General features: G+C 40.2%; 1 protein-coding gene and 1 pseudogene across 4 annotated transcripts in view; both read left to right on the top strand.

Moving 5' to 3' along the window:
- Positions 1-547: 547 nt before the first annotated feature.
- The window catches only part of vps13a (vacuolar protein sorting 13 homolog A), a 63496-nt gene continuing 51646 nt past the window's right edge, over positions 548-12397 (top strand). For all 4 annotated transcript variants that reach the window (XM_061815907.1, XM_061815908.1, XM_061815906.1 and 1 more), the window contains exons 1-15: positions 548-717; positions 3330-3373; positions 3448-3490; positions 3561-3656; positions 4059-4160; positions 4611-4720; positions 4833-4892; positions 7668-7727; positions 7855-7935; positions 8051-8108; positions 9155-9282; positions 11020-11126; positions 11209-11380; positions 11650-11712; positions 11815-11953. In XM_061815907.1, coding sequence (XP_061671891.1) covers positions 618-717; positions 3330-3373; positions 3448-3490; positions 3561-3656; positions 4059-4160; positions 4611-4720; positions 4833-4892; positions 7668-7727; positions 7855-7935; positions 8051-8108; positions 9155-9282; positions 11020-11126; positions 11209-11380; positions 11650-11712; positions 11815-11953 — 1363 coding nt within the window. In that variant the 5' untranslated portion in view covers positions 548-617. The remainder of the gene's footprint in view (positions 718-3329; positions 3374-3447; positions 3491-3560; positions 3657-4058; positions 4161-4610; positions 4721-4832; positions 4893-7667; positions 7728-7854; positions 7936-8050; positions 8109-9154; positions 9283-11019; positions 11127-11208; positions 11381-11649; positions 11713-11814; positions 11954-12397) is intronic.
- LOC133500071 (5S ribosomal RNA) lies at positions 5282-5400 on the top strand (annotated as a pseudogene).

Here is a 12397-nt window from a genome sequence, read left to right as displayed (position 1 = left end):
TTGTCGTGATGAAAACCTTGCCCCTACCAACATGACCGCCACACAAGCATGAGTATATTGTAACCGCATAAACAACATGAAAATAAATGTAACAAATTTAGAGTATCTCAATGATAGATAGATAGATAGATAGATAGATAGATAGATAGATAGATAGATAGATAGATAGATAGATAGATAGATAGATAGATAGATAGATAGATAGATAGATAGATAGATAGATAGATAGATAGATAGATAGATAGATAGATAGATTCTTCTTTCGGAAAATTCTAACAACTACAGTGAGCAGCATAACATCGGAGTACTGTACTCAGATTGGACGCTTTTGTTAGTAGGGTACTATGACCCGTTAGTGATGCCGTGACATCATCAAGGTATCACTTCTGTTGATTTTTTTTTTTTTTTTTTGAATAAACAATTGAATGCAATGCATAAGAGATGGTCGTCTGTGTTGTTATGACATCCAAGTCCAGCGGGCGAATGACGTCAAAGCCCACGAATCGACGTTGGAGCCCCGCCCACCAAACGTCATATTACGTCGCTCAAAGCAGGCAAAACGCGAGTCAGACCCCCGAATGTAAACATGATGACAGGCAGATGAGAGGAGCACCAAAATGGTCTTCGAAAGCGTAGTGGTAGACGTCCTCAACAGGTTTCTGGGCGGCTACGTTGTCAATCTTGACAGCTCGCAGCTTAAACTCGGCATCTGGGGAGGTAAATGAACTTGTTTTATGCAGTTTTATTTCACGGGGCGGGCCATGATGCCAGAAGCTAGCGTGCTAACGTTTGTATTGACGTTAGCTTGTAGCTATTCAGGCTGTCATGTGTCAGTTTGTCGACCACCCCTCAAATCGACCGACGGAGTCCGCGGGGCCGAATCCTGTTATTTAAGTAGATAAGTTAGTGGGTAGACGTCATCATAGATTTTCAACAATTTCTCAGGCAAACTTATTGAGGCGTTACTGTGGCGAGTTTCGTTGTGATAAGTGGTGGGTCACACCCTTTCCCCACTGACATTTTGTCAGTATAGGGCTTAATGTTTAAGCATTCTTGCACACAAACAAGAAGGCCGCGGTATAAATGTGTCGCAACATAATCTCTCTGAACCGACACATTTAAAGTGGGGGATATCATGAAAAACGGACAGGGCAACAGGGTAGGGGCTCAGGTCTCAAATTTCGGTTCTGTCCTTTCTGCGTGAAGTTTGCATTTTCTTCATGCACTTGCCAGGGTTTTTATCCGGGTCTCTGGGTTTCTCCCACGTTACAAATTGTGAATATGATTGTCAGTGGTTGTGTCTAGATGCGATTGACTTCCAACCAGTCCAGAATGTACACTGCATTTGTTCCAAAGTGCAAATAAGCAGAATAGAAAATGGATGGAATAGTAAAAATCAAACAAAAGTGTAACACTCTTTCTATTTTTGAAAATGTATCCTTGAGCTTCTGCACGGTGAACGATTGATTTGCTCATCTGCCTCATAGTTCTGAGGACCCGTGTTCAAATTAACCCAGCCTCGCCTGTGTGGAGTTTGCATTTTCTCCCCGTGTCCGCATGGATTTTCTGGAGGTGCTCCAGTTTCCTCGCACATCCCAAAAACAGTTGTAGTAGATTAATTGAAGACTTTTAATTACCTGTAGGTGTGAGTGTGAGTGAGAGAGGTTATTTGTTTACATGCACCCTGCAATTTGCTGGCAACCAGTTCAGGGTGCACCCCGCCTCTCGCCCAAAGATAGCTGTGATCGACTTCAGCACCCCCGTGCCCCTATTGAGGAAAAGGGTCTTGGAAAATTAATAAATCGGTGTCTTTAAGGAATCCATACTTCACTTCTGCTTCACTGTAATGAAACATTGGAGCTAAGAAAAAAAAAAATAACCACCCCGCACTGATTTTCTCAGCCAATGACTCAGCAGCTCAGCTAGCTGAAGTTCTTTTGCGAAAGAAACACCTTGACCTCACCGAACCACAATCACATCAACGCTAAACAGCAAAGAGAACTGCAGTGTTGCCATAAATTAGCTTAAGCTGTAGCTTCTGATAAAAATGTTGTAACAATGTTAAACTAATTTGTCGAGATGGGGTCCGGTGGAATTTGTGTTTGGTCATGTCACGTCATCGACATGTTTGGCTGTGTCATCCACCACAATGCTACAGTAATTGATAAGGGTATTCTGGTGGCGAGGTGATAAAATGCTGCCTTCGCAGAAGTGAAACTGCAATGGAATCTTTGTAAGTACTGTTTTTAACAACCCAAAATGCTTTACAAGTCTTGCTTGGGCTTTGTTTGTTTTCCACGCTGCAGGCCCTAGTTCTATGAATTAGAAGGAAGCAGTAGGCTTTCGGGAAGAAATGACGAGATCCAACCAATGAAGAGATCTGGCACACTATTTGGGACGGATCCACCCCAATATGAGCAGATTTCTCCCTAGCAAGGAATATGTTTGAAAATATCTGCATTTTATTCTTAATATTTGACAAAAAAAAAAAAGAAAAAGTATTGCAACAGACCAGTGGTATAGACTCCAGCATGCCCAGGACCCTAGTGAGGATAAGCTGTTCAGCAAATGGATGGAGGGATAGATAGATGTATGGATGTTATTCATACATCTAAAAGTGGGACCTATATTACTTGTGCAAAAAGATGCATAAAATAGAAAACCTTTTGATATGGTGATTTGCATTTATGAGTTACATCCTGACAAAATCATCACTGGCCTTAGCCCCTTGGAGCCTTTATTTATTGTCTTAAATAAAGCACAAGTGTTGGAGGCACGTCAATGGGCTGTAACATCAAAAGGCTTCTTGTTTGTTTATGGAGTGTTTTATTGGGGTGCAGAGTAAGGATTTGCACTAAACTCTTAAAATAAAAGCTACTACAAAAATCACATTTTTCTAGATTTTTTTTTTTACTCTCATATAAAAAGCAAAGGACATTGTTCAAACCAAGTTTTGCAATAATTGCTTTATTTTTTACAAATGATGTGAAAATAAGTGATTATATTTGGAAAAACATCCCATTTGACAAAACAAGTATTTAAACCCGATCCTTAATGAATACAAATTTTACTTCAGACGAGTTAACATCGTAACATGAGCTGAGTTACAAGTTTTCAATGTAGATACAAATTGTTGCTTTAGGCATTGTACAACTTGCTAAATAGATTGGCCAAATCACTTCAAGTAGGCAATACTTACTGCTTAAGTAAACTTGTTCTGTTTGCAGCCATGTTGTTAGTCTCAGCAGTCAGTGTTAGTGGGAGTGTATTTGGAGGGTCAGGGTGTTGCTTGATAACAATGAGTCATCAGATTTTTATATTTTTGACAGGTGATGCAGCACTTACAAATCTTGAAATTAAGGAGAATGCTTTGGTAAGATTCAAGCCTAAAATCCATTTGGTGGAATGTTACATTTCACACACTGTGTATTTTTTCTTTTTCTCCAGAGTCAGCTTGACATTCCCTTCAAAGTGAGAGCGGGACACATAGGTGAGATTGTTTGGTTTTATGCCTTACTCTCCTGCGGAGGGACAACTTGTCACGTGTTTTATCTCAAAAGGACGCCTGCAACTCCAGATTCCGTGGAAGAACCTTTATACCCAATCCGTGGAGGCCACACTAGATGGCGTCTATCTGCTCATTGTGCCAACAGCAAGTATGTGTGATATCTCAGTAAGATGCCAAACAAGTGTAGGTAGAGGGTAATCAGTCTGTTATGACATATGAACATGATGCAATCAATAGGTCCAGTCAACTAAAAATCTCTATGGTCAGTGTGATGTATTGCATGTGTAACCATAGAAAAATACATAAATAAATATAAACATACTGCACCAGCATTAGTAACGATTGTTTTGTGTGACTGCTCTAATCACTTTTTTCTTTCATATATAGACTTACTTTTGTGAATACCTGCTTCGGAAAATACTGGATAAACTCTACGCTTATGACTACTGAAAGTCTATGTCTTTTGCTATTGCATCTATTCATTATGCCGTCGTCTCCGATCCCTCACCATCGATTCGTTAACATCAAGTTGAGCTGTCTTTTCCTGCAGGTATCAAGTATGATGCGGAAAAGGAGGAAAAGCAGTTGCAGGAGGCGCGACAGAGAGAGCTGCAAAGGATTGAGGAGACCAAGCTGAAGGTCGCTGAGCAAGGTTAGAGTCCTGCGTGTCCCTAAGCTCAATTGGTAACTCCCAGTGAGTGAAAATCTGGAAAAAAAATAATCAGCCTCTGACACCACTTTCACCAATCCACACGAAATTGGATGGCCTTATCTAGTCTGAGACGAGACATAAAAAAAATTAAATGACCCTTTCCCAAAATTGAACAGAAAATCTTTTAGTTTGGAGCAGCCCTTTATAGTCAAATTCCAGGCTTTATACATAACAAAAAGCCTTTTGGGAATTTGCCCAAACTACATAAACTCCTACTACAGAGTTTGCTCAAATAAGTCCCAATTAGAAGCAAGAATGCTAGAATTAATGAGCTACTCTCTATTGTGGTTGGCTCTGTGCCTAATATGTGTGGAGCTGCATGAAAAGGGGCTGTGTGGGCCCATTTTTCGGCGCTTGCAGATTTTATTTTCATTTAATTTTGTTTGACAGACAACCCTACGGCGGAGAAGCAGGACACTTTTGTGGAGAAGCTCGTGACTCAAATCATCAAAAATGTTCAAGTCAAGATCTCCAATATTCATATTCGCTATGAGGATGATGTGAGTCTTGAAGTTATTGTGTCTGTGTGCTTTGTAAAGAAGTACTGTAAATTTGTATTTTTCATGCGTGTTATTAATGAATTGTGTTCTCAACCTATTATTTTTTCCTCAGGTCACCAATCCGCGTTGCCCTTTGTCCTTTGGTGTGTCTCTTAGCAACCTTAGCCTTCAGGTAATCTCACGTGACCTCCATTTTGCCAGATCATGTTATTAGTAGACTTAACATCGTTTTGATTGGAATTGTGTGACTATGAGCATTTTATGATGATCGGCTGATCAGCTTTAATGTCATAATTTGCCTTTGCCGATCTGTTCAATGAGATCATTAATTGGCTCTTCAAAAGACATTTACTCCACATTTCCATCATACACAGTATATTCAAATCAAAAAGCTGGTTTATTTAGAACCTTGTTGACTTTTTTTACGTCATTTACAATCACTGGGCTTTGTCAAATCAAACGCGACCAGATACACTCGTGACCACGACCACAATACTAATTTCATTACACGAATGTTAGCACCCCATTCTATTTATCATCAGTAGTCAACATTGGATCATTGCTTACGGCCATGCTACCCTGAGAACCCCTGATTTCATCAGATCTTGGAAGCTAAGCAGGTTTGGCCCTGGTTAGTACTTGGATGGGGGGCCGCCTGGGAATACCAGGTGCTGTAAGCTTCTCTCCCCAGCTCAATGCAAAGGGGTTGCGTAAGGAAGAGCATCCAGCGAAAAACTGTGCCAAACAAATATATGCGGTCATCTAAGATGACACACTGTGGCGACCCCTAACAGGACAAGCCGAAAGGAAAAGAAGCCGAAGCAGAGTGTTAGCACCCATTATTTCTTTCATGTTGTAATGTTGGTTTGGCCTGCCTGATTACAATACATGACCTGACTATTTTTTAAGTATATAGTACACAAGTACTGTATATCATAAATGCAAATTAGTAGCCTTTTGTTTTAAACTCACAATAGGCCATTCACATGAATCCTATAAATCTATGCTATATAGATATACGTCACAGTCGCCATCGCTGACGTCATACGGTCTTTTGTACTCCTTGAACACTGGCTGCGAGAGCCATTCCACAAATTGTCCATCTAGACTCTAATGCAATCGTGAGTAATAGTCTGTGGCAAGCTAATTGGCTTGAAGTTCCATTTGTGTATTCAGCACCTGATTTGGGTGAAAGTGAAAGTGAAGGTGATTTTGATTTGATTTGCACGTGAGTTGACGAGACTAGAAAAAAGAACTTCCACCGCTTCTACTGTTAAGAAGTAACAGTACTTCGAGTCCGTTACAATGATATAAATCTCGTTTGCTTTTAATATTTTATTCCTTTTTTTATCAACTATTTTCTGCGAGACTACAACGTTGACTTCCGCATTGGCCATTGTTTGCACCAGTCTGATTTATTTTTTCTTTTTGATGTTCATGCAGTGAGTACAGTAAAATCAGAAGTTACTACTCACTCAGTACTTGAGTAATTATTTTACTGTGTTCTTTTGTATTTTTATTTTGTATTTTTGTGACCATAAGGCACAGTCTCAGTTACATGTGGTATTTCTATATTTAACACATACATAAGGCGTTTATTGGGCACAGTCATGGTGAAACATACCTTATCTTAAAACATTCTGTGGCACTCACGAGGCAGTGAGGAACAATTGCTCTTTTATTTTTGTAAGAGGTACAAATTTACATTGCCCCACACAGTGACAGGTGTAGGCAACTCATTAGTCAACATGTCATGCACAATAACGGTGTCATATCGAAACTAAAATTATCACACCACACCAAACAGAATAGCATAACTACAAAATAATAAAACAACTAAAACAACAACTGAAAAAAATATTTGACACACAACGTACACTTTAAATGCTATTTACATCCTTAGTGCCACAAAGCATCCTGGAGCGCCTCCAGCCTCCCAGCGACGCTACAGTATTGTATTGTATTGTTGTGTTGTATGTCCAAAAACAACCTGAAATGTTGACCCATTAGACCACAGAACACTTTCCCACTTTTCATCAGTCCTTCTTAGATGAGCTCAGATCTAGTTGGCAGTGTTTCTGGGTTTTGTTGATAAATGGTTTTGGCTTTGCATTGTGAAGTTCTAAGTTGCTTTCACGGATGAAGCGCCGAAATGTACTTACTGATAATTGGTTTTCTGAAGTGCTCCTGTGTCCATGTTGTGATATATTTTAGACATTTTTTGTTTTTTGGCACAGTGCCGCCTGAGGGGTTGAAGGTCAAGAGCATTCAATGTTGGTTTTTGGACTTGCAGCTTATATGCAGTGATTTCTCCAGATTCTTTGAACCTTTTGATGATATGGACCGTAGATGTTGATACCCCTAAATTTTTTGCAATTTTACGTTGAAGATTTTCCTTAAACTGTTTTCTCACTTTCACAAAGAGGTTAACCTTGCCCCGTCTTTCCTTGTGAATGATTAAGTAATGATTAGTAATTCAGGGAAGGTCCTTTTTTTTACCAAATCATGACACCCACCAGTTCCTAATTAGCCTCTTCACCTGCGGGATGTCCCAAATGCGTGTTTGATGAGCATTCCTCAAATTCCTGTCATTTTTCCTACCTGTCCCAGCTTTTTTTGTAACGCATTACAGCCATAAAAGTGCAAGTTAAATGATTGTTTGCTAAAAACAATAGTTTATCAGTTTCAACATTAACTATCTCATCTTTGTAGTGTATCCAATTAGATATAGGTTAAATGTGATTTACAAATCATTGTTTTCTGTTTTTATTTGTTTAACACAACATCCCAACTTCACTGAATTTGGGGTGGTAAAAAGATTTTTAAATTCTGCATTTGTTCCCTTGTTCAACCCATTGTGACCCAAACCGTAAAGTTCATACCGGAACTGTGACTTTTGGCCTACTTTTTTACACCTAACAGTATAACACCTTGTCTGTACCGATAGACTTGTGACGAGGACTGGAAGCCGACTGTCTTGGATGAGAATGCAAGACTTTTCTACAAGGTAAGACATTTTTTCTATTTTCACAAGTATGCTTTTGTTACATTCTTGTCTGATTTGGATGTTAGACATTGTCAGTAAATAGTTATATGTGGATGCATTGCTCCAATTTATGCTTACTTCCTCTTAGTTGGTTCAACTGGACAAATTGTTTGCCTACTGGAATGTCAACTCGGTGCTTTTCTCTAATCACAGTCCAGAAAAGGCTTTGGTAAGTCACAAAGGTTTTTGTTTTATTTTTCTTTTCTTTTATTTATGACACTGTAGATTGCAAACTAAGAATCCTCTTCATACAATGCAACTTCTACCTTTTTTTTTTTTTATAGCATTGTCTCAAGAATAGCCTGGCTCTTAAAGGCTCCTGTCATTCCGACCATGATTTCAGTGAGTGTTGTCCAAGCACGTTTGCGCGAATGCCATTTAAAAAAAAAAGAAAAAAAAAAAAAAACGAAAAAAAAAGACAAGCGTGAAAAAAGCAAACAGGGGTCTTATTTTTGTCTCAGGCCACATCATGTTTATGATTTTTCTCAAAGGGCCATAGTGACTGTGAAACCACAGAGTGAATTAGAGCTTCAACAAATAAATCAACTCATTGAGAAACAATAGGTTATCACAATAATTAACAACTCTTATGTGTGACATAAAAACACAAGTATCAAGTACACAACGTAATCAGGGCGCAATGAGGTGCAGCAGTGCGCATGAGGAAATGGCACGGCCACACTCCTACCCACCGCGGTTGCTGTCAAACACCCAACTTGGGGCTCACTGGGTTGTAAAAATGGTTGGTGTAAAAATGTTACGGTCGGCGGGAATTTTTAGGGATGGAACCACAAGCATTTTTTTTTAAAACGCCTGACAAGTGTCCAAGGGACACGAAAAGCATCATGGGTAAAGATTGACATCCCACCTAGCCAAAGGGATGCCAAGAAGATGCTACGGCGATAAGCAGTGGTCGAGCAGCTTCATTGCGCCACACAAACCAAGATACTGAATGTGCATCATGGGTAAAGACTGATGTCCCTCCTAGCCTGTGGGATGCCAGGAAGATGCTACGCCGATAGCCAATGGGAGGGCAGCTCTACCACACCTCACAAACCAAGATATAGGATATTTACATTTGGTGAAATTTGGGGGCTGCGAGTGTATTATACTGAAGGAGCATGCTCTTTTTCTTTGCTCTTTTTCTTCCTGTTAAGTATGCTGCATCTCATCCAATAGACCTCAGTGCTCTGTTGCGTGCTGTAGCACAAAATGTTATTACAGTGAAAGCACGCAATTATAAGCTCAAGCTTGCCTCTTTACTTTACAAACCCATAAAAGATTGCTAAACATCTGCAATATACTAGGTGTATGAGCATTGAACTGTAATACAGGAGAACACTAATATAAAGACACATCATGACACAATTGTTTGTGCTGCTCCGCAGTTTTGCATCCCATCTCGGCTGGAGCAAAGCTTTGCATGAATCCTAAGTCAGACGTGGATTTCTCATCTCCTAAAGTGGACTTCATGGTCAATCTCAGTGAGGTGGCCATTGAGCTTAATCGACCCCAGGTAAGCAGTGTCATAATGTGCCTATTACGTATGAACCACCAACACCAAGAGCAGGGGTTTCAATTTACCTTGGGAGCGCTGGAGGCACGGTCTGCCTGAGGCTGGTCCAAAGTCCTGTGCACATTTTTTTTTTAAATTCAATCTTCTTAATGTGTTTTTTAACACGAAAGATAAACAATGAAGCTGGAGTAAACAAGTTGTACCAATAAAAATAATAAAAAGTACCAATAAAACACTCCATGGCAACACTGCTGTAACTTTCCCCCGTTGGAAAAAAAGTTTCTCTGCTTGCATCAAGTCTTTTCAATGTCACACCCTGAAGAGCCATGCACCCCACTGTGATTGGTAGGTTCGTAAGCTCCGCACACAACAATGAACGTGCCATTCATATCAAATTGGAGGGCAGCACTAACAAACTTTTATAGTAACATGGGGGCCATAAAATATCATCCTGGGGACCATAAATGCCCCGTGGGCCACCAGTTTGAGACCACTGACATAGAGGCTAAAAAAAGGTACAGCCTTTGCTTTCATTCCAATATGACAGTACTATGTATGACTGTATTATATGTACAGTTATCCTCATAATTTGAAATACCGTGGCAGAATTTGTGATTTAAAAAAAAACAACAACAACTGATGACTGATAAAAAACAATGTTTCACCTGGCCCTTTCTATTTTTTAAGGGTAATCGCACACATGACAACACCTGTGTTTTCTCATTTACTAACTAAAAGTAGAGCTTTGAAATTCAAAATAAGAGCAAGTAAATAAAAAGGATACTTCATGTTTGATTGTATGGGTAGAAGAAAAATCATGTGTGGAAGGGTTTTCCAGAACTTTGAGGTCAAGTCTGGGGGTGCGTTATTGTACCTGGGTGCATATTGTCCATGAGAAATTGCGGTGCTCTAAAGATATTTTGACACTACACTTGACAATGGAAATAATGCACTCAACTTTCCCATTCATTGTATGTGTTGAGTGAACAGCAGCACATTTTGCCTTGTGATGGCACGGGGCTGGAGTGCATAGGGTGGGTGACGCCACAGCATGACCTTGAATATCAAGAAGTTCCATTTTGACAGCTTTATCACAATGACATCAGAATTGTCCTCTGGTGGGAGAAGGGCTGGCGCAGTGATTTCCGTGAGCTTATTTGGCAGACAGAGGAAATAAGAAAGCCTGAACTCTTTGAGGCCCAGAGCTATTCTGGACCTTTTTGTCTAGCTCATCCCCTCCTCCTACCCTTTCTTAAAATGAGCACCACCAAGGACTTTCTTTTGCAAATAAAGAAATACATCTTGCCAATGTTGCAAATGTATGGTCTGCTTCTCCAGTAGGAAAATCTTCCTACAAATTTGGGTAGGCTGGAATGGTGCCCCGTAGTCGTTGGTGCTGCTACACTAGTAGGTCCTTTCACATTTGAGCAAGTGGAGTGTGAAAAGACCTTAACTGCTGGTCAGCTGGTGTGGGGCAGCAGCGACATCAGATGTCAACAAACTGGTACTGAAAGTGTATAGTCGATGCTTTTGCACGTCACTCGCCTTGGCAGCTAGCCAAATACATACTGCATTTTTATTCTGATTTGAGGATATTTCATTTGATGTACTTTTTTCTCTTTACTCCACCAAGATGGATTTCGCAATCATACCACTTGAGACAAAAAAAGAAAAAGTCACTTGAAGCATATACCATGAATCCAGCCTTAGTAATGCCTGTATTGGTCCTCTCCCTAGTACATCAGCATCCTGGAGCTATTGGGTTCAGTGGATTTAATGTCACGTAATCTACCATACAGGAAGTACAGACCTGAGGTCTTGGTTCATAACAATGCCAACATTTGGTAAGAAATTTTTTCCATGATGCGACTTCTTCTTTTGCGAGATCCCTCATGAGCGTAAAGACTCATGCTGTGGTGTCAACAGGTGGGCCTATGCCATCACAAGCATCTTGGAGGTGGACGTCAAGCCCCGTCTCCGCATGTGGTCATGGCACCACATTCAGCGGCACCGCAAGCTGGTGAAGCACTACCGCGAGCTCTACAAGATCAAGATCACCACCAAGAAACCCAGCGAGGAGCTACTCAAGGACCTGCAGGTGGGGCAACAATTAGAAATGGAGTCTTTAAAACAAATGGTATGCTGTGAAAAATGATGATCTTATCTCAATTCAGTCACAAATTTGCTTCCTCATTGTGAAATCTGGGAATAAAAACTTCAACAAAAAGCTATATGTTGTGTGGGAGATAACAGACAAATACACAGCTAATTGTACCTTACAGCATTTAATTGTTTTGCCTCTCACTGCGCGTTACTGGCACATGTCATGTATACCCTATCGGTAATGTTTTTCGTATGTGTTCTCAGGAGCCTGAGAAGACATTGGATATTTTTAACATCACTCTAGCAAGACAGCAGGCTGAAGTGGAGGTGCTGTAATTTATTGTGCCCGGATACCCTTGGATAAGTGGTACACATTTATTAATGTTGTTTTTTTTTTTTTGTTTTTAATTTTCGTTTTCTTAACCTCAGGCAAGTAAAGCTGGGCTGCGTATTTACCGCCCAGGCTTGAAAATGGAGGAAGAGCAGTCTCAAGGGTGGATGAGCTGGATGTGGAACTGGGGTGCAGATCCTGACACTGAACCAAAGGAGGTCAAGACCACAGGAGGAGGTATGATGAAAGAAATGGTGCTCATCCACATCCAGACCCTTTCCAAAAAATGTAAATATCATGGAAAAGTTTATTTCCATAAAGCCATTCAATGGTCAAATTTTGATCGATTGCCGATTCAGGGCCCACAATTTAAAGTTTCAAGTATTGATTTGTTTCTTTATACATAATTTGGGCTTCCATCACATAAAACCAATTAAATCAATAATTCAATAAATCCGAATACTGTGAAGAAATCACCAACTACTTCGCAGTCACCCAGCGTCTTTAGCAGTAACCACGATTGCAACCTGTGGCAGAGATGACTGCTGTTCAGTAATTTCAATTCAAGCCAGTGTATGATCAGGGAAATGAGAAGAGTGTGGAAACTACAAGAAATACGGATGAAGATGAAACTCAATTTGGACTTACTCAGTGGTGTATTTGTAGCCGCTACTAAAGTGG

Source organism: Syngnathoides biaculeatus, chromosome 4 (genome assembly GCF_019802595.1).
Source record: "Syngnathoides biaculeatus isolate LvHL_M chromosome 4, ASM1980259v1, whole genome shotgun sequence".
NCBI classification, from domain to species: domain Eukaryota; kingdom Metazoa; phylum Chordata; class Actinopteri; order Syngnathiformes; family Syngnathidae; genus Syngnathoides; species Syngnathoides biaculeatus.
Note: the sequence above shows the minus strand (reverse complement) of the source record. Positions and strands in the feature narration are given on the sequence as shown.